This window comes from Ambystoma mexicanum, chromosome 3p (assembly GCF_040938575.1).
Source record: "Ambystoma mexicanum isolate Mex_15411 chromosome 3p, UKY_AmexF1_1, whole genome shotgun sequence".
NCBI classification, from domain to species: domain Eukaryota; kingdom Metazoa; phylum Chordata; class Amphibia; order Caudata; family Ambystomatidae; genus Ambystoma; species Ambystoma mexicanum.
Genome location: NC_090925.1, coordinates 1,085,427,984 through 1,085,454,128, shown reverse-complemented (window position 1 = coordinate 1,085,454,128; position 26,145 = coordinate 1,085,427,984). Strand labels below are relative to the sequence as shown.

The window sequence follows — 26,145 nt, the reverse complement described above, 5'->3', positions numbered from 1 at the left end:
ATACTGAGATTGGCGTCAAAGAAAAAGATTTTAGAATAAAACAAGAGATCTCACCAATATTCTGAAGCAGGTACGTACTTTTGAAACCGCTTCTGCAAAGTAAGTTAAGCCTTTCCTGGAAGGAAGGTAAAACACAATCAGAGGGCAGAAGAGTCATTCAGGGAGCCAGGCCAGCCAAAGTCAATTGGGCCAAAGTCTAGGTGAGCTGAAGCACTTCTTGCAGGTACGTAAAAGTCTTGCACAATGTTTTAGAAGTCTTTGTAGAAAAGTGGAATCAATGTGGGGCTACAAGCTGGGAGGCTTGTGAGGGGTAGAAGATGCAAGCAACTCTTCAGAAGCAACCAAGACAAGTCTCAACTGAGAACAAGTAAGGCTACACAACATGAGATAAGTTCTTTTAGACTGTACAGTACCTTTGGTTAGAAGAAATGATTCCAGCTGGCTTCTGTTCCTGTGCAGCTCTGCAGATCCTGTTGTTCCTGAGCCTCAGTCGTGGGGACAAGAGTGAGGACTTCAGGGGACTCCTGCACTGCAAAGGGCCGGTCAGCAGCAGCAAAGGTCAAACTTCAATTCAGCGGCATTTCGCGGTTTCAGCTCCGCGCGTCTCAGCAAATAGCACCACCGCGGACTCTTGGATACCATTCTGGACTTTCCTCGCATCTGGGGTCCAGCACTCTGTTGAGGTGGCTCAGGCTTGGTCAGTCCTGCTTCCTGGGAGTTCGGAGGATCTTCCTGGAGCTCGGGTCCGACTTAAAAGCGATGCACTCAATTTGGTGTTCCTCTCCCTGGCACTTCAGTACCAGCAGCAGTGGAAGTACAGCCAGCTTCGAGAGGATGTCCAAACAAGTTCACTTTGGAGTTGATTGGTCCCACCAACTCAAGGGGAGAAGTCGTCCCTCCAGTGCTTCTCTAGCTGAGGCGAATTCCGAGCTTCAGCACAGCAGAAGGGCTTTACCGGGCAAACCAACGGTCCAGGAGTTGCAGCAGGCGTCTCTTCCAAGTTCTTCTTCAGATTCCTTTGTCCAGTGGTTGACTGTGCCTAACAAGCCAAAAAGTCTTGCCTTTAATACAGGTTTCTTCCATTCATTCCAGCCTAGCTGTCGATCACACAGCAGGGTGGCTGTCCTTGCCGGACAGCCAGCCGGCCAATCACCTTTGGGTGCATTCCTGTAACCAAGGGGATTAAGCACAAGGAGTTTCGGGCACCTCCCTCACTTCCTGCCCCTGCCAGACACTCTGGAGCCAGAGGTGGGATTCACTCATGAATCCCGCCAAAGACAAAACGAACAAAGGGACCAAACCTGGTTTGGCGCGCAGAGTAAATCTCAAGAAGGACCTTTAAAACAAGAAATGGCAAAAAAAGAAGACCGGGGCTATTTTGCAAAATGGGCACCCATGGGTGCTGTACAGCAGCTGCGAGCGCAGCCCGTGATAAAAACACACAACGGTAGTTAAAAGTAAACCTCTGCCACCAGCCATTAATTGTAGAAAGGGTAACACATAAAAGTGTGACATGAGAATCTAGACAAAGGGGATACTAAGTAACCCCTCCAGCACCCTATGGTAAAATAGTGTGTGCTGGGTCCAGAAAAGTTACAAATGTAAGTAAAGTCAATTTCACTTCACTGCTCCTGGAAACAGTAGTTATCCAAGAGAAAGGTATTTAAACATTTGGGATATCTGAAACACTTCCCTGTGCCACTGCACTGAAGGTGCTGTGTGCCACATTGTAAAACGATGATGCCTATGGAGTTTGTCAGACTCCCAAAACCAAAAGAGATACAGTGTTCAAATCAGAGTAAGATACATGACAGAGTGGGAAAAAGGTCCCACTCTCTCCAGCTTAAAGTGCTAGAGTGCAGCAAAAGTGCTGGGGGTCTCTAAGGTATAGAGGAATTTGCACATTTCAGAGAATTCTCCCTAACAGTCTGTGCATGTGGGTGAGCCACAGAGAAGTGCATAGTAGAAGTGCATGGTGAGGAGAGTGCTACATGGGCAGGGGCCGTGATGGCTAAGGGCAAGCCTTCAAGGTGAAGGGAGTGCAAGGGCAAGTGCTGAGGGGGGACAGGAGCTGGGACGATTGGGTGTGGGAGGTCAGGGGCCCCGAGCATGCATGAGGGCCCAGGACACCAATCACAGCAGCTGTGCAAATTAGCAGAGGTCTACCCAAAGGTTTGGTAGAATGGCAGAGCAGCCAGGCTTATCTTAGCAGGAGGATGTGAGTTGTAGGTAAGTACAATATACTCAGTAAATACATAGGGCCTCATTTCAATAGTGGCGGTAAGGCAACAACAGCGCTGGTAGTGCTACCAGCGCCGTTGTTGCCATGCCGCCACATTACGAGTTCTGCTCGCGGGGGCCGCTCTGCACGCCTGGTTAGACCAGGCGTGCAGAGCGGCCCCCGCGAGCAGAACTGGATGGTAGCAACGGTACCGTAATGAATGGTACCGCTGCAACCATCCTCCCCATTCCCATTGAGCCCTATCGGGGCTCAAATGGGAATGGCGCAAGGGGAATTACCGGGCCCGCCGAGGTTAGAATGGCCCGTTAATTCCCCCTTCGCGGGACCCGGAGTCCTGAAGAAACCCACACAATTGTATTTATAGTAAAATATACATTTACTATATATACACACATGGCAAAGTTATACTCAGGAAAGTACTAGTTAAACTAATCAACACGATAGAAAACATCAGCAATACTTCAGGTGAGTAAACCAATAGTAAGGAAATATAGTTCATGAACACATTTCAATGGTAAGTAACTTGTTATAGTCACTCAGAAAATGTTCTTTTGTAGGAATAAAAAGGGTTATTCAGCACCAGCAATAGCAGTTAAATACTTTGAAAGACTTGTTATACTGTTCAGTGGCCTATAGGCTTCAGTAGTCCATCCCTATCTAGGTATTAGTTCTTCAAAGTCAGATTGGAGAGGCCACAGGTAAGGCACGGCAGCAGAAAAGGTAAAGTTTCAAATGATTCCTTAATTACAAGTGCAATGCTCTTGAAGGTCAAAAAGGTTTCAGGGACCTCAGGAAAGAGATCACACAACACAAAACATGTATACAGTCGCAGTCAGTAAATGCAATGATACAGTTCACCATATACCTGAAACGAAAGTTAAGCAATTGTATCAACAGTCCACAGGAATGGGAGCCTTAACTTTTTAGGTCCAATCCTAAGTTGAATGGGGCCTTGTTCCCAAAAGTTCACAAGGTAACTTTATACATTGGTAAAACATTAGGAAATGTTCCTGTGGGTGTGAAGATTGTTCCAGAAGTTGTTCACAGGGATTTACAGGTGAGTAAATTACCTTTCTCAGCAGACATTTAAAAACCATTGGATTGGAATAATAAATCAAAGTTCTTCACAAACTTTGTAATGGAGGATAGGGGCATTGGTAAGTATTGCAACTACTCACCACCCTTACTCCAATTTTCCCAAAGTACTCGGCAGGTCGAATGGAGGTTGCTGCAGGCAGGTTTTCCCGCTGTTGGATCAAGTAGACTTTCCTTTTCCTTTGAACATTTGGGGAATTGACATTGGGAAACCCTGGGGAAGGTATTTACCCAGGACAGGTGAAGATTATCCAAAATACTGGTTAAGTACTCTTTATCCTCTTATGTTGTTTATGATTTCCTTTGAATGTTTTGTTGTTTAGTGTGAGGACCAGTTTTGTGTATGTTAGGCGTTATTGCCTTAGCCTTTAGACCAGGTAGGGTATTCCCAGATAGAATAAGAGTAGTGAGGATTCATTTGCCAATTTGTCTCTTAATAAAATCTCTAATCTTGAGAAAAATACAAGCAGTTGTCAGCCTCACATTACTGACCCATCACAACATCAAGTACCTCTTCTGAGAGGTCCCAGTCATTATACCTTATCCTTCCAAGAGCCACGCATATAGGTTGAGGGATTCCGTTTTCGGGTGGAAGACCCAAACTTCCGAGTGGTATAGGAGGTCAAGCGTCGAGGCAACCAGAGATGGGCAGAGGGTCAACTCCATGAGTTTCAAGTACCACGTTCTCCTCTCCCAATCCGTGGGGATCAAGATCACAGTGGCTTGAAACCCCTTCAACCTCCTGAGAACCCACATAATGACAGGTATCAGAGGGAAGGCATAGTGGAGGTCGAAAACCCACTCCACTAGGAATGCCCCCCCCCTTGTGCGCCCTTCCCTGGGAATTCCCTCAAGCAAAACTGTCTGCACTTCGAGTTGGACCTTGTGGTATACCGATCCACCATCTGGGTACTCCCCACTGATTGAAGATCTCCTCGAGAACATCCTGGCACACTTCGCACTCGTGTGAGACTGTGCTCTGCCTGCTAAGAGCATCCGCCAGCCCGTTCTCCGTTCCTGCTAGACAGACAGGTGAAGCGGGGATCTGGTTCTCCAGCAACCAGAACAATGGTTGCATCACCTCCTTGCAAAGGGGCAGGGACCGAACACCCCGGTTTTTTGAGGTAGAACATGGCCACCGTATTGTCTGTCATGACCAGGACGTGCTTCCATTTGAAAGAAGGGGCAAAGGCCATCAGGGCTAGCCTGATTGCCCACAACTCCAGCCTGATTATATGCCACGAGCTCTCCATTGGTGATCAAAGGCTGCTCACCTGCAGATCCCTGAAGTGAGTGCCCCAACCCTTTAATGCACATCCATAACCACTTGGGCCTGGGGCCACGAAGGCCTGTCCTCATATTTTCTCTGCTGGCCCACCAAGATAGGGCACTGGCCACCGACCTCGATACTTTGAGGATGTCCTTCATGGCAACGAACTTCTGGGACCACTGATCGCTCAGTAGCCATTGCAAAGAGCACATGTGCAGCCTGGTCTCTGGCACGAGAAAAATGCAGCAAGCCATGATACCTAAGAGGCAGAGAAAGGAAGCCGCTGGTAAACTGTCCTGGTTCTGAAAGATTTTGGCCATTTGCATGAGACTGGTGACTCTTTCTTCAGGGGGAAAGACCATCCCCAACAGTGTTTCCAGGACTGCTCTGATGAACTGCAGCTTCTGCGTTGGTGTGACATGGAACTTCTGGAAGTTAAGGGTGAAGCCGAACCTGTGTAGCAGTATGCATGTGTCCTCAGCTGAGTTGATACTTGCTCTGGTGAGCTCCCTCGGATCAGCCAGTGGTCCAGGTATGGACATTTGTGGACAGCGGATCTCCTGAGGTGCACCGCCACCACTGCCATCAGCCTGGGGAAGACCCTGGGTGCAGAGGTTAGCCCAAATGCGAGCACCTTGAATTGGTAATGAGTGTCCCCTGTGACAAATCTCAGGAAATACCTGTGCTTCCAATGGATCGGCACATGAAAATAAGCATCCTGAAGATCCAGTGACACCAACCAGTCCTGCCGTTGCAGATCCTGGAGAATTTATTTCAACATCACCATTTTTAACTTGTCGTTCCTCAGGAACTTGTTGAAGGCTCTGAGGTCCAAAATGGAACGGAGTACTCCCTTTTTTCTTGGGTACCAGGAAATAACAGGAACACCAGCCTGCTTGCTTAAAAATGGTAGACCTTACCCCCAAATCGACGAGCTGCAATGCCCAGGCGTCAGAGGTTATCCACCTTTCACTGGGGCAAGTGCTTGCAAATTCTCCCTCCAACCAGAGAAAAATGATAGGAGAACTCAAAGAGGCTTAGTGGGGGCTGCCACCCCTACCGCAGTCTGCTGACCCCTAGAGGCCCCCCAGCTCTGCCCAGAGAGCAGGAAACGCCTCTGACTTTTGCCTGGGTTGTGGGAGCTGTGCCTTCTTCCCAAAGGGAACATTTCACCGATAGCCCATTCCGCTTGATGAGAAGCTGAAAGATTGCTTAGGCAATTTCTGCACAGCCAAGCCCAGCGAATTGGCAGCTAGTTTAGAGTCCTTAAATCTTTCCAAGGACTCAACGACACTAGGGCTGAACAGATGCTCTCCATCCAATGCTATGGCCAGCAACTTCGCCTGGAAAATTGGCGAAAACCCAGAACTGTGCAGATAGGCTGCCCTTCTCAGCACAGTGGCCAACCCCATTGTCCTGCCCACACAATCTGCAGCATCCAGACCCGTCTGCAGTGCCTGGCAAGCTACCTCCTTGACGTCATCTACTAAATGCAGGAAGCCATCCCTCATTTCGCCCGCAGGGATGTGCTCTGCTGCCTGCTTGATCAGCCTCCACAGACCATGAGAGTATTTGGCGAACGCACATGATGCATTCACAGCCTTGAGAGCCATACTGCCCGAAGCAAAGATTTTCTTTGCCAGGGCATTGGCTTTATTTGATTCCCTGTCTGTTGACAGGTTCTAAGTGGACCTAGTTGATCTGGAGTACACAGTAGGGCTTGTACAACCAGACCCTGAGGAGTAGGGTGAGTAGAGAGAAACCGCAGGTCCCCCTTCGCCGGTTTGTATTTCTTTTTGAACTCTGAATCCACCGCCAGAGTGGGGCAACGTTTCAACCATAAGGTATAGCCACAATAAAGGGCAATGCCCTTTCCGTTGGTGGATCTCTGGCAAGGATATCTGTCAGGTCATAGAGCCCACCACCACCATTCTCGACCGTTCTGCAGTACTGGGCATTAGCATGCCCCTATGGGGTGGCTCGCTGCATGTTCAGGTCAGGAGAAGTGTCCAGAATACTAGCATCATGGAGTCCTTCTGTAAGGGCGACCAAATCAGCCTGGTCCGCAAAGTAATCATCCCCACTGGCCCCTTTACCCATAGGCCGAAGCCAAAAGGCACCTGGTCCCCTTCTTTGTTGTAAATTGACCACATTGTCTTGAAGAATTTCGACAGACTCAGGGATGAAGGCGCATTCGACTGCTGGCACCGGTCGATGGCGTCACACCCACCAGGCCTAATGGCACCCATGTTATCGGTCGCCATGGCAGACTTTTCGATGTTTGAGCACGAGGGCTTTGGACCTGATCTGGCTCCCTTAGTACCAGAGCCACAACTGGAGCCATTGGAGCCTGCTGCATCGAGACTGGAGTCGTACCACCACTGGCTGTCTTGAACATTTAGAGTATCTGTTCCTTGCACGCCTCCCACTCTGCCCTTGGCGTACCCGGACTCGGGTAGGTATTACCCCGTTCCTCTGACGAATCAGAGTCGTGCCTGCGTTGATTGCGCCACTGATTTTAGTGAGATGAAGAGGACAGTAAATGGCTCAGAGTGTGACCTTTTCTTGGCCTTCTGGTGTGCCTGTCCTTTTTTTCGGTATGGGACCTTCCGTGTCTTGCCCCAATGGCCTGGCGATCGAGCCAGGCAAACATTTCGGCAGGGGTGGGCGGGGGGTGGGGTTGGCTACCTGGGCACAAGCTCACCAACCATTCCCTCAACGACTTGGGTTTCATTTTCTGTCAAGAACCACAATCCGTGCAGGTCGGTGATCGACATCTTGGCATTGCAGTCTTGACACCGCTTGAACCCGGATGCCTTAGGAGCAGACATACTGACAAAGCGTGACGAAATTTAGACAGTTATATCGAGTTTATTCGAATTCCAAATTCTCTGCCGAGAGCAGTTCCAAAAAGCAGCATGCTGAGCATGCAGAAAAAAGGAACTGAGCTAGGGCGAAGTACTGATGTAGTATATTTGGTGGCCAAAGTCACGCCCGAAGCCGACGAGTGGCACGGTCGAGTCAAGAGAGATCGACGGTCGAGTCATACAAGGCCCACTGTCAAAAACGTTTCAGAGCAGCTGACGCTGCAATGGATATCTATCTGATGAGGAATCTGCAGAAGAAAGCAATCTATTGAAATGTACTTTATATATAATCATGAAATCTTCAGGTCAATCGGGCATATGATTTGACCATACAGTGTGGATTGGTGTGGCCACACTTCCTGTGGATGTGTGGGATTTCCTTGTGGTAATAATGTTGGTCGTTATGGAGGTAAACTAGTGACTCAATGTATTTTCAATGTTTACTAATGATGTACTAAAGATGAGAGAAAGACATTTGGTAATTACAAAAATCAAAACACATTTCTGTCCTACTAATGATGGCCAGCAAAACGCACATCAGAGTACAAAAGCCCAGCCCACATCAAAAGTGTGCACGCAAACAAACTTTTGAATTCAAAAGGAGGTTTCAGTCCACACCTCTCGACAGTAAAACTGAAGCAGGGGTAGTACACAGGGCTATATACGCTGCATGGCGAAAAACACACGCTCAACCAGACAAGCACTATGGTGGGCAGCCCCTACAAACTGAAGAGTTCAACTTAGTAGCAGCACAATGAGAAATAATCAATATCTTCTAAACCTATTCCATTGTACAGAAACCATATTTCTCGACTACGAAATCCCAAACTGATGGAACCACGTGATCAGCAATTATATTTTTGGTCATACCAGCAAGAGTTATTTGAACCAACAGTGTAGGCCCTGCTGGCCTAAAGCAACTCGACTCAATTCAATGTCTAGCTCCCTAACTAGAGAATAGAAGTGCAAACCACTCCTGCCTCAGTACACAAATCCATAACTTTAACAAAACAATACACACAACCTCCATAAAATGTCATTAAGTTCAGAATACCTACACAAAATGACTTAACACTTCACAAAAGACCCGCTTAACACCCGACTAACATCCTCAGTGTGCTGTATCCAAGTCGCTATAAGGGAATGTGTACTTTGCTTCTACTGCAACAATGCATACTGCACCACAGCGCTGCTGCATCTGCTGGCTTGCGCTCCCACACCCCAGGCAAGATGACATACCTTTCCTAGCAGCCTCCAGAGGTGTTCACACAAATGAGGGCAGACAGGAGCCAGCAGCAGCGTCTGTGTTTCAATGAACTGAAGCACTAGGTCCCTCTGCATCCCTTCAATGGCCAGTTCACGGTACTTATCTTTTGCAGCCTGAAATGAAGCCAAGAAAATAATGTTAGGGTATACCAGCGGTTGCAGACTGAATCAATTTCTACTTCCATGTACATTGTAAACACATCGAAAAAACACTGAAACATTGTTTTAACCAATAAAGTTACTATCTGAAATTTTATTTTTAAAAAGAAAAGAAAGCTTTATTGCAAATTTCACATTACTTCTCCTATCTGAAAAATAAAAAGGAAGGGTGGTCATGTATAAATTGTGTGCTGAACACTTAAGTGCATTTTAGGTGTGAGTTTAGAGTCAAAACTGTTTAAAAACAAAATGTCTGCTTTCTTTAATACCCAATGTCACACCCAAAAACACACCTCGCAAGAAAAACACAAAAAACCAAGATCCCAAGAAGCAATTTATTGTACTAAGCTGAAACAAGTGTCACCATCTTCTTCAGCAACACAGACTTATAGCTTGCTGTTAGGGCAGAAATCCACTTTTGTGGGGGGTTGGGAGGGGGTGGGGTGGGATTTCAGCAGGCTCATTTTATTAGACCCATACTCTTTTTGTTCCCCCCCATTTATGTCTTGGGTTTTCTATTTTGAGGTCATAGAGACGCCCTTTGTGTCCTAGGGTGATTATATCACCCTACATTGGTGCTATGTGGTAGGCTGGAGGCAGCTAACAATTAGTTTTGCATTCACTGGGGGGGGGAGGGGTACAAGCCGATTATCCGCATCAGTAGGCGAATGCCCCTTTATGGCAGTCAATTGGTTACTAATGTATTTTTAAGTGTTACTCTTAGCCATTTTGTCTTAGGGGACTCTTTTGTTCATGAAAGCCACAATGCACGCCTGAAATGGCTGCTCTGTCCACGTGGGTTCTTTGTGAGACTAAGATGGCGGTCTCCACAGTGGTTTGAACGGGTTTAGATCAGGTCCCTGCCCTGGCAGGACATTACACTTCCTGTGGGAGTGGGCATCAGTGTTTGGCGGTTTTTGGGGCCAACCTGATTGGCTGGCCACTAAAACCTTTGTTCTAAATGTACTAAAGGGACTGTTAAGCTGGCAGAAGCCAGTCTCTGCGAGTGAAGGGACATATAGGGGAATCCCTGTTTCCTACAGTCAGTGCTGCTGTATTTTTGGAAGAAGAGCAGACCATCTTAACTGCTACATGACTTCTTTTCATTTTCGCCATTGCTGCATTTTTAGGCCCTCGTCTGGGCATACCCTTCTTAAGATTGTGGCTGGTGGGTGTCCTTCCTGAGTGTTTCTTGTTCTGCTACTGGTCCTTCTCATCTGCTGGGGCCAGGCATTCCACCCAGAGACCATTTTCTGGGCTTCTTTTTTACCACCAGGGACCTCCACTTAGGTTTTGGAATCTGCAGCCACTTTGAAGGGTGTTTGGACTCGACACCCAACCAAATCTGCTTGTGTGATATCCCATTTTCCTGCTGAGTTCCTGGGGTCTGCAGTCCTCTATCCTCTTGGAGCCATCTACATAGTTTATTCCACTTCTGGATGGTGGGTCTCACTCCTGTGAAGGACTATTGCACTGATTTTGGGCCATCAGGGTCGTCGTAAACTCGGGGTGTAAGTCCCTGGGTGACCAGATCCTTCATACACCCCTTACTTAAAGGGTTCTTCTGCTTGCCTGGAATAGTGTTTTCAGGAACCAACACTGCAACTACTCATCTCTGGGCATTGGGTTGATGGGTTATTCCACAAACTCACTCTCAGGTATCCCTGTGGTCTGGTTTATCGGGTTCTGCAGGTCCCCTTCAACCGCATTTCACCATTAATATTGGGGGCTGGATCCTGCTTTGCTTCTCTGTTCCTGGGGTTGCTAGGTCTGGAACCCTCCATAGGATCTCTTCTTCAGGGTCTTCGCTGGTGTTGACTGCTTTCTTCTGGGTAGCTGTGGGAAGGAACTGCAGGCTTACCTTGGTCTTCATCATAACCACAAGTTAGCCAACAGTCTTTATTCTTTTGTTGCATATGGGGCACTTTCAACTTCAAAACTACAAGTGACACTTTCAGTACTTACCTGGACTGTGGCATTTTTCTAGAGTCTCCCAAGAGTCCTTGGAGTTCTTCAACAAGTCCTACATTTTGATTTACTAAGCATTGTTAAATCTGTGCATTACACTTAAGTCAAAGGATATACATCGTTTCACTGTGATGCTAATGCTTCCCTCCTTGGTGTTCAATATGCCCTTCTGGGCCTAGGGACCGTCTAAAATATATCCTGGACGTTGGTAGCTTTCATGACTGTGTTGGACCTGGTGTTCTCCGTTCACTACATCCAAGTGCAGTAACTGATATGTGCCTGTGTATGATGGTACAGTACTTTATTTAGAATGTAGTAGGAAACCGGTGCTACGTTCTGTGTGTTACCCTAGGTTCCTGATAAGTATTACTGTTTGCAATATTGTACAGGGTTCTTTTTTGCACTTATCTCTGGAAAGCCTATATGTATAGTCTACCACCAGGTATGCGGCTTACATTTTAGGGGAAGGAGTGAGTTGGGCCTTAACTTAGTCCCATCATAAATATTGTGTGTGTGATATTTTAAATAAAGTGTATATTTTTCAGCATACCAGCATGGTGTATTCTTTTCTGGTGCCTAGTGGGAATAACTGCACCTCCCTGCTAGCCTTCCGCCCTCCTACAGTTAAGCGTCATTGCTCTGCTTACCATTTAAGAGTCTTGTCTTTCCTTTTGGGAGACACACTGTTCTACCAGTAACTTAGATGATTACACAGCCCTCACTAGACGGTTGTGAAAAAATCTCCTCAACACCTACCATATGTCCCACGCTAGATCATCCCTTTAACATCTGAACCGAAATCTGTGAGGTATTTGCTCTCATGCTTAGCCACTAGACTATCTCTAAATCCAGGACAGCTTACTTGTGAAATAACTGAGAATGAAAGCTCTGAACTGTATCTTTAACAAGAGACTCTGAACAATTTGTTTATCAAAGAGATTTTACATCTATGGCCTTAAACGGGATGCAACTGTGATGAGCGCACTGCCAGTACCCAAGTATTTGCACGGAATTGGTGTACCAAAACCATCTTGTTCCCTGTCTGTGTGTTAAGATGGAGTTCCAAAATCAAACCAGAGGCAAAAACCCCCACCCTGGGAAAAAGACTAAAGGGCCATGGACAATTTTTTCTGGTTATATACTACTGTACCAGATCCATGTACCATTTGTTTATTTTTAAATCATTTTTATCTACTAACCATAAGGCGCACAATTGGGTTTTCATAAGTGGCTCACCTGGCCTCTCTTCGGGCCGGTACGGTATACAGATCATTTTCTCATTCTTGTCAATCACCTCATCAATCTCATGAGACACTTGTACCATTTGTTTGACACTATTTTATTCTTCAAGATTACATTTTAGGCACTCAATTAAGTGCTTTACATGGCTACCCCCTCAGGCCAGGTACGATACTAGTCCTCTGTTCCTCTTTTTTCTCTCTTTTACATTCACTTGGGTTCTATACAATTCCATTCCACCAAGAATGTTGTTCATTCACTATGGAGAGATCGCCCTGATTAGAGAACCGTTTGCTCTAAAATGCATCTGCCGAACACTGTCTGACCGAACCTCTATTAAAGTCTTGCATCACGATTTTTATATGAATATCTGATACTTATCAAGCTGGAATGATATTTATAAAAGTCTGTATTGTTAAACTATTAGGGTGCAACCATTACTGGGAATTTTACCCAGTCTGTTGGTTTACATATTTATGCCAATCTATGCGCACAGATGGAATGATCTGCACCAAATATTCATACCTAAAGATAAGAGTTTTTTTGACCTATATACTCTGAACTATACAGTGGTGCCCCTTATTGTTCACAAAGAAGCTGTGCCATACCCCAACGCCTGGTTCATCTTTCCTCACTCCAGTGATGTCTGCAAAACATTGATAGCTAAGCTTCACAGTAAATGTAGAAGATAATATTGACTATCACATTGGATAGCATTGGAAGTTTGAAGTTTTGTTTATAAACATAAACAAACATTGGCTTTTGTTTTTGCATTTTGCCCTGTACCTTATTTCCAGCCTGCTCCATCTTGAGAATATGGCCTAGAATACTCTGCCACATTTCAAAGAGAAGCTGTGCAACCTAGGTGTGGATTGATCTTTCTGAACCTTACGTTTAGGGTCTAGGAAAAGCCTGACATTTATTACTCACAGTTACACCTCGGATTTGATCAGGAAGACCCCATTTGTAGATTCTGTGCACTTCAAACAAACATACAGTCCTTCATATTGTTTTATACTGTGAAGTGTTCTTCATCGAAATAGAGCAAAGCCACGTATTCCATAGAAAAAAAAACAGACATTTGTTTTGTGTGTTCACTGTGCTTTTCCAAGGCTGATCTTGTGTGATTATCTGAATTCCAATAATATGCTGGTAACACCTTAATCTCTTTAAACAGCATATATTTCAGGGCACAGCAGCTTTTTCCCCACAATGCCACCATGCGATCTCCCATCAGTACTAATGAAACCTTTAAATGAGCCCAACGCTTTAAACCCAAGCATTGGTAGTGAGAATTTTCAGTTTCTGTACTAATTCCCTTTAACTTTAGAGGCCCCCCAGCCCTTTGCTGGAATCTGGGAGCTTTTTGATTTTTAACCTCCTGAGTGAGTGGGCCTTTTTGCCACCCACTCATGCCTTTTCCCTCTGACTAAGACATTGTGTTCCTTATGTTTTAATGGAGTCTGGTAAACTCCATAGGCATCTACTTTTATATAGTGACACACACTTTGTGCAGTGCCACTAAGGAGTCCTGTGGACTCCTCAAAATGTTTAAATACTTTTTCTTGTGTGAACTACAGTTCCCAGGATGAGTAGGACAATGTTTGTCTTACTTACCTTTTTCCTTTGTGGGTCCAACACACACACCCTTATGTGGAGTGCTGGGGGGTTACAAAGCAAGTTCTTATCCCACTTGTTATGTAACTTTGTGTTACACTAACTAACTTGAATGGCTGTGGCAGTGGTTTCTTCTTACTACATGTTGTGCAATTTATCTGCAGGCTGATTTCTCAGCTGCAGTACAGGAACCAAGGGGTTCCATGTGTTAATTCTGGCGCAAAAATATTGCGATGCAAAAATATCGCCATATTTTTCCAGCGAAATTCACAGATGGACCCTGCGGGGGATACCCCCGCAATCCCTGCATCATTTTTTAATGTGCGGGGGACACCCCCGCAACCCCTGCTCCCACATAATATCCCCCCCAAAAATATCACCTATGGCGAACCAAATGGCTATATCTACGGCAATATTTTTGTTGGGGATATTATGTAGTGATACCACCCAAGGGTGACCATTTTACCAAAATGGCCCCTGTCTTCTTGTTCCGCCATTTCTCGTTTGTTAGTTCCTTCTCGGCTGTTACTCTGTCATTTAGATCAGGTTTGAGCCTATTGTGTGTTTTGCCTTTGGCGGGCTTCAGCCCTGAAGCCTGCCCAGACTCCAGTGTGTCTGGGAATGCAGAAAGTGAGGGAGGAGCCCAAAACTTCAATGTCATTTGTTAGTAGGCATGCCTGACCAAAACCAGTTCCAACTGGGCGGGTGCAGTCCTAGAGGATGCCCCCCCCCCCCATGTGATTGAAAGCTTAGTGCTGTGAATGAATGGGAATTTGCATATATAGAGAGGGTTTTGGGACTGCAGGAAGAGTCAAACACTGGAACATCAAATCCGAAGAGGAAGACGCAGATAGACGCAGCCAGCAGCACCTTCCAGGACTGCAAAAGCACCAGTGAAGCCTTGCAGCTGTGCTGACCCTGTTTTCTCATTGACAGGGAAGCTCCAATGACGACTTCCTCCCTTAGGCTGGTGGGACCAACTAGCCGCAAGGCCTGCTTTGTTCTGGGCCAACCCCTGTGTCGCTGCGACCTTCCTGGGCTGCAATTTCCCATACCCAGGGTACCTGGACCTTCGACGAGTGCAACATCTTCTGCTCTACCGACTTGTGTAGTACAGGCCTATGTTAAAAGTTAGGTCACTAATATCAAGCAGATAAGTCTTGTAAAGTCCCACACCAGTTGGACCTGCCAAAATCTTACTTAACAAGCATCACGATAGCCACTAAGCAAATCAATGTTAACTTAATCAACTAATCACAACATGAGTGCTACTCACTAAATAAAAGGCTATTCCTGCGGCAGCGGCGTGATTCAGTATGTTACAGTAACATCTAACACCACCCAGAAGCACACTGAACACCAACACAACACTTACCTGAAACTCAAAGAATCCGGTTTTCAGTGCCTCCTTAAACATCATCTTTTCATAATTCTGTTCAGTCTTGACTACGCCTGCGTTCATCTCACTAAGAGCAAAGAAAAGGGTGGATTGCTGTGAAATCACCTAAGACATATCAACAAACTCTGGCTTCAAATAGTTAATTTCAGAGAACGAACAGAGTGAGTGATTGCAAATAATTAGGTGTTTTTACAGTGCAAGGATGGCGGAGTGATAGATCAGGCTGCAAAGGTTGCTTGGTATAAAGTCTACTGAGTTACAAGGAAGTTAAAGCTCATTCTTTTTGTAGCTGAATGTGGTGGATCCAAACGAAGAAAGCAGCAGGAAGAAGGTTGGTTTAGAAGGCATATATTCATTACTTAATCTAAAAATACTGTTCAGTGGTTTTGGTAAAGTCCTTTCTGAGACAAGACTTTAGAAAGCCTACCTTGAATGAACAGGGGGACACTGCTTGGGTTAAGCGTCAACTATCCAAAGGTTTGGTAGTTGCATTAAACACAGAATAGTTGCAATATTCAAAACAGTTCTAAAAGTAACACAATGTAGCAGAAACTTTAGAAACAAGTATGTAAACTTCAGACCAACTTGTTTCCCTTTAGTTAACCCCTGCTTAACCAATCTTAAGTCGTCCAACCCTATTCTAGGGGAGTCTCACAGAGTAAAGGGGCACACAGGGGGTCCAGTGACCAAGGGCAGAGGAAGGGAAAGCAGGTAAGCAGCAACAAGGCAGATTCTATGAAGAGTTCTGCAAGTTTACAGGTAAGTAGCAGGAGATTTCTTTGGTAAAGAGCACACAGGGATGTCCACCCCAATGTAGCTCAATGTAGGTCTTGAAGGGGATGCAAGTAACAGCTTAATTGCAACCCTCCGAAGCACAGGAACAACAAAGCAGACACCAGGTAAGTATTAGGGGCTGAACAGTACCTTGGAAGTGAAGACGCTTGTGCAGCAGGACGGTCCCCAAGGAGAGGCGATAGCAGACCCCGGTTCAGGATTCTTAGCCTTGGCAACTGAAGTAAAGAACTTGCAATGGATCTGATGGTTACTCTCGAGTAGTTGGACGACCCAGCAGAAGATCTTTGCAGCACTGGCTCGCTGACACCTTTTTCAAGGCTCGGTTGAAGGACAGTTGTGCAGTCAACTTTGCTTCAGTTCTCAGTCCTCGTCTTGTCTGATGGGACTTTCAGTAGCAGGATCCAGCCCCTGGCATTCCAAGAGGATGCCTGCAAAGGTTTCAGACGAAACCGCGCTTCGGAAGACCGTGCACCGGAAAATGGCACAGGACCCCAGGCATTCTTGAATTGACGGCCATGGAGGTCGCATATCTTCCAGGGAGGGCGCAAAATGCTGTTCGTCTTGGGACTGGTTAGGCCCACCAGTCCAAGGGAGGAAGTTGTCTGCTTCTGGGCTGCCCTGTCGCACAGATGTTGAGGTTGGGATTGCAGCAGTGACTCGGGTGGCTCTGGCAGTCGCTGGAAGTGGTTGCGGACGTCCATCTTCTTTGGATCTTCAGTTCCAGTGGGCGACTCAGTTTCTACTCCAGGTCCCTCGTCTTTTATGCAGGAAAACTGGCTAAGCCTACCAAGCGCTAGACATGCATTCATTCAAACTTGTGGGGTGGCTGTCCAGTGGGGACAGCCAGCCTCCCAGCACAAACTGGCTCAAGGCAGGCAGACTGCAGGACAAAGACCAGAGGAGGTTTCCTCACCTCCCCCACTTCCTGTCCTTTTAGGCACTCAGAGAGCCTTGCAGGCTTTCCAAGGGACGCCCACCAAAGACAAAAGACCCACCCAGACAGGTAGAAGAAGGCTCAAGAAAGGCCAAGTCATCAATAACATGGCTTAGAAAAGTACAGCCACCATGTAAGGCAAAGGGTGACCCTAGTGTCCCTTACCCACATCTGTGATTGCAGCCTGTATCAAAAATCCACAAAAAGTCATACAAAAAGGTACACTGCCACCAGACTGTCAGGTGAACATGGACCAGTAACTAAACGTTACTGAGAAAGTGAGAAAAGGGATACAATGTTTTCCCTCGGCATTCCACTGAAGGTGGGTATTTGGTAATAATGTCATAAATGTGAATATTCTTCCAGAACTGTGTCAACCCCAGAACTGTGTGCTTGGACTTGGTAATTATTTTATCTTGACCCTAGGTGAGTGGGAATCTTTTTCCCCTCTCACCCAGACTTTTACTCTTTTTATGGGCGACCTTTTTATGTCTCTCCATAACGTGTGCTTGGATTTATAGTTCCTATAACCTTTGGGGTTAGGCTGGGTTGCCCCTTTTGGCTACCCGTTTTAATTTCTCTTATTACCTCTTGGGTGAACAACTGTTCCTTTGGAGTGCTGGGGAGATACAATGTATCCCCTTGCTTACTTACCTGGTAAGATGTTTGCTAAGGAACAAGTTACTTACCTGTAACTGTTGTTCTCCAGCATGGGTCTGGCATGGATTCACATGCTCATGAATATTCCCCGTCGTCAGGCTGGGAATCCTCGGTAAAGAAAAAACCAGTATCAGTTTCGTTTCTGATCTGTCTTTCGTAGTAATAACCAATCACTGGTCTCTGCGTCATACTGACCACAGCCAATGACTGCCCTCTACCTAAGCACCGCCTCTGGCAGCCATCTTCAGATTTGGAAGCACGTGAAGTGGCAGTATGACCAAGTGAAGAGCCGCAGAGGGGTAGGCGGGAGGGTTCGCATGTGAATCCATGCCAGACCCATGCTGGAGAACAACAGTTACAGGTAAGTAACTTGTTCCTTCTCCAGCATGGGGTCTGGCATGGATTCACATGCTCATGAATAAAGAATACATAGCAGTACACACATGCACAACCACGGGAGGTGGCAAAGGCTCAACATTAAGCATTACATCAAACTCAACATTAAGCATCTTACCTCCTCACCAGGCTCACCTCAGGCGAACAGGTTGCGCAGCACTGCTTGGCCGACCCTGGACTCCTCCCTGGAATCCCAGTCGACGCAGTAGAATTTCGTGAAGGTGTGCGTCGACCTCCACGTAGCAGCCCTGCATATGTCCAGCAGGGGCACACCAGAAAGGAACGCCGTGGTAGCTGCGATCGCTCTGGTGGAATGGGCTCTCGGACGGCCAGGCAGCGGTCGGTTTGCCAACCGATGACAGTACATGATACAGCCGGAGAGCCATCTGGAAATGGAAGCCTTCGAGAGAGCCTTCCCCCGATTGACAGGTCCAAAGTTCACAAAGAGTTGTGACGTCTTCCGAAAACACTTCGTGCGGTCCACGTAGAACTTCAGCGCTCTAGCCACATCCAGCGAGTGCAAAGTCCTCTCAGCCGGCGACGAAGGCGACGGGAAGAACACAGGCAACACCAAGGGTTCGTTGAGATGGAAGTCCGACGGTACCTTGGGCATGAAGGAGGGGTGCGTCCTGAGCACTGCCCTCGTGTCGTGAAAAGTCAAGTACGGGGCCTTGCAGGAAAGGGCCTGGATCTCTCCCACTCGTCGTGCGGAGGTGATGGCCACAAGAAACGCTGTTTTCCACGACAGAAACTTCAATGGGGCCGAGTGCAGAGGCTCGAAAGGAGGTCCCATGAGCTTGGTCAGCACCACGTTGAGCTCCCACGCCGGGGCCGGAGCCTTCACCGGCGGGAACGATCTGAACAGTCCCTTCATGAACTCTTTCACCAGACGATGAGACCACAAGGACGTCCGGCCCGTGGTTCTGGTGTATCGGGAGATCGCAGCAAGATGAATCTTGATGGACGCGTGTGCCAGTCCAGCTTTGGCCAGCGTCAGCAGGTACAGCAGTACCTGGGTAGCCGTAATCCGTAGAGGGTTAATCTTCTGTGCGTGGCACCAGACAGAGAACCTCTTCCATTTGTGTCCGTACCATTTAAGAGTCGAGGACGCCCTGGCCTTTGCAAGAACCTCTCTGCAGTCGGCCGGTATGTCGTATCCTCCAAACTCTAGCGCTGCAGGAGCCAGGCCTGCAAGTTCAGCGATTTCGGGTCGTGGTGGAGGATGGCGCCTCCTTCCCTGGAGAGTAGATCCGCGTCCACCGGCAGCTTGATTGGCGGGGACGCTGACAAGTCCAGAAGGTCCGGGAACCATATCTGCCTCGGCCACGCAGGTGCGACGAGGATCATCCTGCACTGTGACCTCTTGAGCTGGTTGACGAGCCGGATTAGCAGTGGCAAAGGAGGGAACGCGTAGAGGAACAGGCCCTCCCCAGGGGAACGAGAAAGCATCGCCCATGCTCCTCGCCTGGGGAAACCTGCTGGCGAACCTCCGGCACTTGGAGTTCGTCGCCGTCGCGAACAGGTCGATCTGGGGTGTGCCCCACCGTCGGAAGAGGCGATCCACTAGATCCTGCCGTAGTTCCCACTCGTGGCACGAGCGCAGCTCCCTGCTGAGTGAGTCGGCGATGGTGTTTTTTATCCCTGCCAGATGAAACGGCACCAGAAACATCCTTCGGGCGACGGCCCAATGCCACAGGTCCTGCGCCTCCTTGGACAGTGCTGGGGACCTGGTTCCGCCCTGTTTCCTGATGTAAAACATGGTGGTGGTGTTGTCGGTGAAGATCCTCACCACCTTGCCCTTGAGGGACGGAAGGAAGGACCTGAGGGCCCAGAACACTGCACGGAGCTCCAGGACGTTGATATGGAGGGACTTCTCCGTCGGGAGCCAAAGGCCTCTCGCGTGCAGATTTTCGGTGTGCGCTCCCCACCCTTCCAGGGAGGCATCCGTGGTCACTGTCTCCTGGTGGTCTGGGGTCTGGAAGTCCATGCCCGCCGTCAGATGCGCGCGGATGCCCAACCACCGGACTGCTCGGCGGAAACTCTCGTCGAGTGTGATCCTCTCCTCGAAGCCGCCCGTCGTTTGGATCCAGCGCGCGTCCAGGAACTCCTGCAACGGGCGCATCCGGAGCCTGCACAAGGGAATGAGGTAGATGCAAGAAGACATCATTCCGAGGAGGGACTTGATGGACCTCACCTTGGCCGCGTCGGAAACCAACATCCGCTGTACCTTGCCCAGGATGGACCTGGTCCTTTCCTCCGACGGGGAGGCCAGAAGGGACACTGTGTCGAGCTTCGCTCCCAGAAACAGTGCGTTTTGCGCGGGTACCAGGTGGGACTTGGCGTAGTTCACGGAGAATCCCAGGTCCGTGAGAAGTTGGACGGTCCTTGCCGTGTGATCCACGGCGAGCTCCCTCGTCTTGGCTCGGATGAGCCAGTCGTCCAGGTAGGGGTAGACGTGGATCCCCTCGCGGCGCAGCTGCGCCGCCACCGGTGCAAGGCACTTGGTGAATACCCTGGGTGCCGACCGTAGTCCGAAGGGGAGGGCTTTGAACTGGTAGTGACGCCCTTGGACCACAAACCTGAGGAATTTTCGGTGCCCCTTTAGGATGGGAATATGGAAGTAGGCATCCTCCAAATCCAGCGACGACAGGAAGTCTCCTTCCTCCAACTGACCCAGGACGTGCTGGAGGGTGACCATCCGGAACTTTTGCGCCTTGATGAACTTGTTCAGACGTCGCAGGTCCAGGATGGGGCGCCATCCCCCCCGTCTTCTTCTTCACGAGGAAGTATCTCGAGTAAACTCCGGAGCCCCGAAGCCTCTTTGGGACGAGTTCGATGGCGCCCTTCCTGAGCATCGCCTTTACTTCCAGGAGAAGTTGAGGGACGTGAAGTTCTTTCCTGGCCACGGGGGGGACGCGCGGACACCTTCTTTGAAACTCGAGCGCGTGGCCCCGGGCCAAGGCGTCCAGCACCCAACGGTCGCTGGAGATGGACTCCCACACGCTGACGAAGCTCGCCAGCCGGCCTCCCACCGGGGTGCTTCGGTGGGGGCCCGACCCCACGGCCGGTTCAATCCTGCTTCGACGAGGCTTTGCCGCCTTGACCTCCTTGGCGACGACGGCGGGGTCCGCCAGACTTGCCTCGTCCTCTGTAGGCCTCCTGAGCCGACGAGCGGGCCGCTTGACGGTAGGTGGAGAAACCGCCGCCGGAACTTTTGGAGGCGCCCTTGCCTCCGCTGCTTCGAAAGGGCGTCCGTCGTTGTTGCAGAACTCCAAGGGCCCGGGCCGTCTCGGTGTCCGCTTTAATGGCCTGAAGGGAATCGTCCACTGTTTTCCCGAACAGGTTGTTCCCATCGAAGGGCATGTCCAGGACTCTGGTCTGAACGTCTTGACGGAAGTCCGTAGCCTTGAGCCATCCACGCCGCCTAAGGCAAACGCCGTTGCCCAACTGGCGGAACCCAGTGTCGGCGATGTCCGTCGCAACGGTAATGGCGTGGTCCGAAGCCACCTCACCTTCCTGCAGGATCTCCAGGGCCTCTGCCCTCTTGTCGTCCGGCAAGAAGTCCAGCAGGGGAGCCAGTTTGTACCAGAGCTCCCTGTCGTAGCGGGCCACGATAGCCAAGGCGTTGGCCGCTTTAATCGTCGTCGCCGCAGACGAGATGACTCTGCGTCCCATAGCGTCCAATTTCTTTCCCTCGCCGTCCGGTGGGGAAATCGATGTGGAGGCCGCACCCCCCCCGCTTTTTTCCTGGCCGCTGCGGAGACGACGGAGTCCGGGGTGGGCTGCGCCCGGAGGCACACGGGGGCCGTGTCCCGGACCCGGTACTTCTTCTCGTACCGGTCTCTTCTAGCTGGCGTCGTGGAAGGGTTCTTGAGGAGGGTGAGGCCCTCATCCCAAATGTCGTCCAATAGAGGCACTGAGAGGACCGTCTTCCTCTTGGCCTCGCGCCGCTGATAAAGGAAGCCTTCCTTCTTCTTCTCCTCAGGGCAGAGTTGGAAAAGCTCGGATGCCCTGGCGATCATGGAGTGGAACGATCCAATCTCATCGGGCGGAGAAGCCCTGGTGGGAGGCGACGACGGTACATCCTCGTCGTATACCTCGTCGTCCGTACCCGTCGCTGCAGTGTCAGTCCCTGTATCATCCCCTCGGGTGGACGGGGAGGAGGGCTGGAAGGGGCGCGACGGCTGAAAAGGAGGCGGAGGGTGGATCCTTCTTTTCTTGGTAGGGGGAACACCAGAAGGTCCCGGTTCTGGGTCCCCCGATGGGAGAGGTTCCGTCGGCAACGGTAGTCCCGTCCTTATCTCTGAGCATAAGGACTGTATAGCCAACAAAATGGCCACCGAGTTGTCTCGCGGCGCTGGCAGAGGGGAATCCGACGGGCGATCAGGGGCCCCGTCGGTACCCTCGACGATGTCGTTGTCACCTGCGTCGGGATCCATCCCGACGGTCGGTCTTCTTCCACGCCGAGGCCGTGGCTTAAGACTTCGACCAGCTCCTCCTCCGAGGTTGAGGCCGAATCTACGACGACGCCCTACCCCCCCTTTTTCTTCCCCACGGGGGATTTCACGGGGGTCCTATCGATGGGCACAAAAGAGGACTCCCTCCGAGGTGGCAGGGAGACTCTGAGCCCCGAGGTCGCCACCACTGGTGTAGCCTCCACAGGCTGAGCCAGGGCCGCCGCGACAGTTTCGATAGAGGGCTTGGCCGGATGGATTAAGGCCTTCACCACCTTAGGTGCGCTCACCGCCTTATCCTTGAGGGGGGGGACACTGCCTCGCTCCCCCTCCGCCTTCGAGCTCGACCGGGGCCTCTCCAGGAGCTTCGCCGGGTGCTCGGCCTTCCTCTTACCCGACCCCGAGCGTTGGCTCGTGGTTGATGGTGCCGGGGAGGGTGCGCCCTGCCTGGCGCCCGTAGAGCCCGACCGTTCGGCGCTCCCGGTGCCAGCGGACTCGCGGTGCTTGGCCTTATGTTGGACCCCCGTCGCTGGGGCGTCCTCAAAGGTCTTAGAAGACCGCTCGGCTTTCTTCCTCTCGCCGGACGGGCTCTTCCCTTCCAGCCAGTTGGCGAGACGTTGATGGCGGTCCTTCATGGTCCGCTCCGACATGTTGCCGCAAAACGCACAGTCCTTCTCCACGTGCGTCTTGTCCTCATGTAGGCAGTAAAGACAAAAAGAGTGTTCGTCCTCCTTGAAGACGTTCTGCAGCTGGCATCCAGGGCAGACCCTGAACAGCTTTCTGGGCGTCGAGCTTCCCTTCTCCTGGGCCATGACCGGGCCTGAGAAACTTCTGGAGTCCTTCAAAAGCGTAGCTCGACGAAATCTTCACCCTTGAGGGGCGCAGACGAATCCGACACGGGTCCCCGTTGATCGGATGGAGAATCGGTGGAGCTTGAGGCTCTTTTTGACCGAAAAAACGAAGTTTTTGAGAAAAAACGTGAAAAAATAGCACTAACGCTCGAGAGCAATAGCACGAGGATCCCAACACATGAACGTGCAGTAAAAATCTGAAGATGGCTGCCAGAGGCGGTGCTTAGGTAGAGGGCAGTCATTGGCTGTGGTCAGTATGACGCAGAGACCAGTGATTGGTTATTACTACGAAAGACAGATCAGAAACGAAACTGATACTGGTTTTTTCTTTACCGAGGATTCCCAGCCTGACGACGGGGAATATTCATGAGCATGTGAATCCATGCCAGACCCCATGCTGGAGAAAATTGCAAATTTAATTGTATGGCTGGTGGAAAGGAAACTACTTTAATGACTTTTAGTCATTACTCGCAGGCTGTCAAATCAACCGCGGTAATGCACAGGAGGGTCACCATTCTGCTAGAATGGTGGGCTCCTTTTGTCGCCATTTCTCGTTTTTATGTTGTTTCTTGAGTCTTCTTCTGCTGTTCTAGGTGTGAAAGACCCGGGTTGAAGTTTTGTCTTCAGCTGGACTCCTTTGTATTCCCGACCGAGGCGCCAGAGTATCTGAGAAGGCAGGAAGCAAGGGAGGATTCCAAAACTCTGCAGCCTTTTGTCTTTCACCTTGCCTGAAAGGAACCAGTTACTACTGGGGGGGTTGCCTGTCCTGATTGGACAGCTAGACTGCCCCTTTCTGTAAACTGCAGGTAGAGTTTACAGAAGTTGTACTGTAGTTCAGTTCCTGGTAAATACTCCGATCCTGGAAGCTGCTGACAAGTGAACCACTGGAACCAAATGGGAAGAGGATGATGATCAACAGACGGCTGTAACTATTTCCAGCGACCAGAGAGTCTGCTGTGTAACCGGAGCCTGATGTAGCCCTTCTTTCCAAACGACCTTAGGGTTCCCAAATGCGACGACTCTAATGCAGAGGCTGGTGAGATCCACTAGTCTTGAGAAGACTGGCAAAACAGGCCATTCCTCGACGGGCTGTAAACTTGATGGGCTGCAAACCTCCAATGCCAGGGCACCTCGAGCCTGAGTGCAGTACATGGTCTTCCAAAGTCCGAATCCTGCTCAAACTTTAGTGGACTCCTGATAGACCTCTAGAGACAAGATTCAATTCATCCCTGAAGTCCACTCACCAGAGTGCCGGACGGGGAATGTGAAGAGAATCCGACTGGCGATATTCGTCCTTCATCTGGCACCTGTAAAAAGGCATAAAATCCACAAAGCCGTCAGAAGCTGATAAGAATCCTTTGTTGGAAGCCCCCACCATTGATGACTGATGCCAGTTTTCTTTCAGTGTCATTTCTTCAGTCTCCAGAACAAGAACCCAAGGACCGAATCCTTTGCTGCTGCACCCTGAAGGCATCCAGCCTAAAGCTCTTCTTTTCTGCTGAGCTACTGTGTTGGCTTGGGTAATACTTAAGTTTTGTGTAAATCCTGTGAGGCTGAGTCGATGATTCGTGTGTTTGGGAGTTTGCCCATACCATTCACCCAGGCCTAATGCTGGAACGCATATAGGGAACCTTCGGTGAAGTCCCTAAACACTTTGAACTAACTCTGAAGCCAATACTTAATTGTGTGAAGAGATATCCTCTGAACTCTGACTTTCCTGCGACTGAACCTATCCTGACTTGCCTACAGCTGGCTGCTAGACCACTAGGGTCCCTCATCTGCCTCTTAGAAAACTCATGCTATAGACGAGGGAAGCACTTTGAAAGATAAGGCTTCTGTCTTGAAAACTATAACGTGTAAAAGTACTTACTTGCTAGAGAGGTTAGTGTGGTAACTATCTCTGTAAAGAAGTTACAAAGTGTCATTAAGTTTATACTTACCTTTGAGTTACATACTGCCCCTCTAAAAAGTATAGAACGTATTTTACTTACTTTGAATGGTGTTTTCCCCACCTAAGTGTTGGTACTGTTTTATCATTTTTAAAGTGAATTAGTGTAAAAGCTTACCAATAGGTTTTCCCTACCTTGAATTGAATAACACAGATTGTCATTCTTAAAGTGTATCATTGGGTCTTGCTTTCCCTGATCTGCTCTACTGCATTTATAAAACAGTCTTGCAGTTAATACTTGGCTTTCAGTTGCTTATAGCCCCTCTTAAAAGTGTATGGGCCTCTTTACTGACCTTGAATAGCTGCTGCTCTTCTAAACATTGTAACACTGGGTTGTGCTTTCCCTGAATTGCTTTAGTGCTCTTCTAAAAGAGTTTCACAAAGTTCTTACTTGTCCTTGAGTTGCTCATAGCCCTTCTGAAAAGTAGAATAGGTTACTTAATTACCTTGAATAGCTGCGGCTTTTATGCTGTATGGCTGCTGAGTTAATTTAAATAAGTAATCTTACTTGCCTGACTGAAGTCACTACGTGTGTGGTTAGAGGAGTACATGGTAAATTACTCACCTGCTGGGTTGTGCTTTCCGTGAATTGCTTATGGGCACTTTTAAAATAGTTTCACTGTAGGCCTCTAGGTAGTATATATGTTACAAGTTAAGTTACTCCCTATAAACTGTGTTCTAAAAATAACGTTGGTATGCAACTGTAGCCATTCTTGATAGAAGAAAGTAACATATGTTGCAAGAATTCTTTGTAACAGTGTTGGTCTAATCAAGTGTTTCTATAACTGAATACTACTATGTGTGTTATGCCCAATAGGGTCTGCTGCCCTTGAATGACTTGAGATATTCTAAAAGTAACTAACCTGTTTTTTCTCCCCAATAATACCTTAATGCCATTCTGAATGTGTTAGAGGTTTGACTTGACTGCTTATTGTAATCTAAATAAGGTCATGCTTTGGTTTGTATACCATAGGTATTGGCTTTT

The 26,145-nt window shown here is 48.9% G+C and overlaps 1 protein-coding gene across 1 annotated transcript in view; it reads right to left on the bottom strand.

Annotated features, from left to right (window-relative positions):
- LARS1 (leucyl-tRNA synthetase 1) overlaps nucleotides 1-26,145 on the bottom strand; it is an 860,995-nt gene that overhangs the window by 160,934 nt on the left and 673,916 nt on the right. Inside the window, exons 24-25 of the mRNA XM_069652446.1 lie at nucleotides 15,099-15,189; nucleotides 8,714-8,854 (exon numbers count right to left, since the gene is read on the bottom strand). Of these exons, the coding sequence (XP_069508547.1) occupies nucleotides 8,714-8,854; nucleotides 15,099-15,189 (232 nt within the window). The remainder of the gene's footprint in view (nucleotides 1-8,713; nucleotides 8,855-15,098; nucleotides 15,190-26,145) is intronic.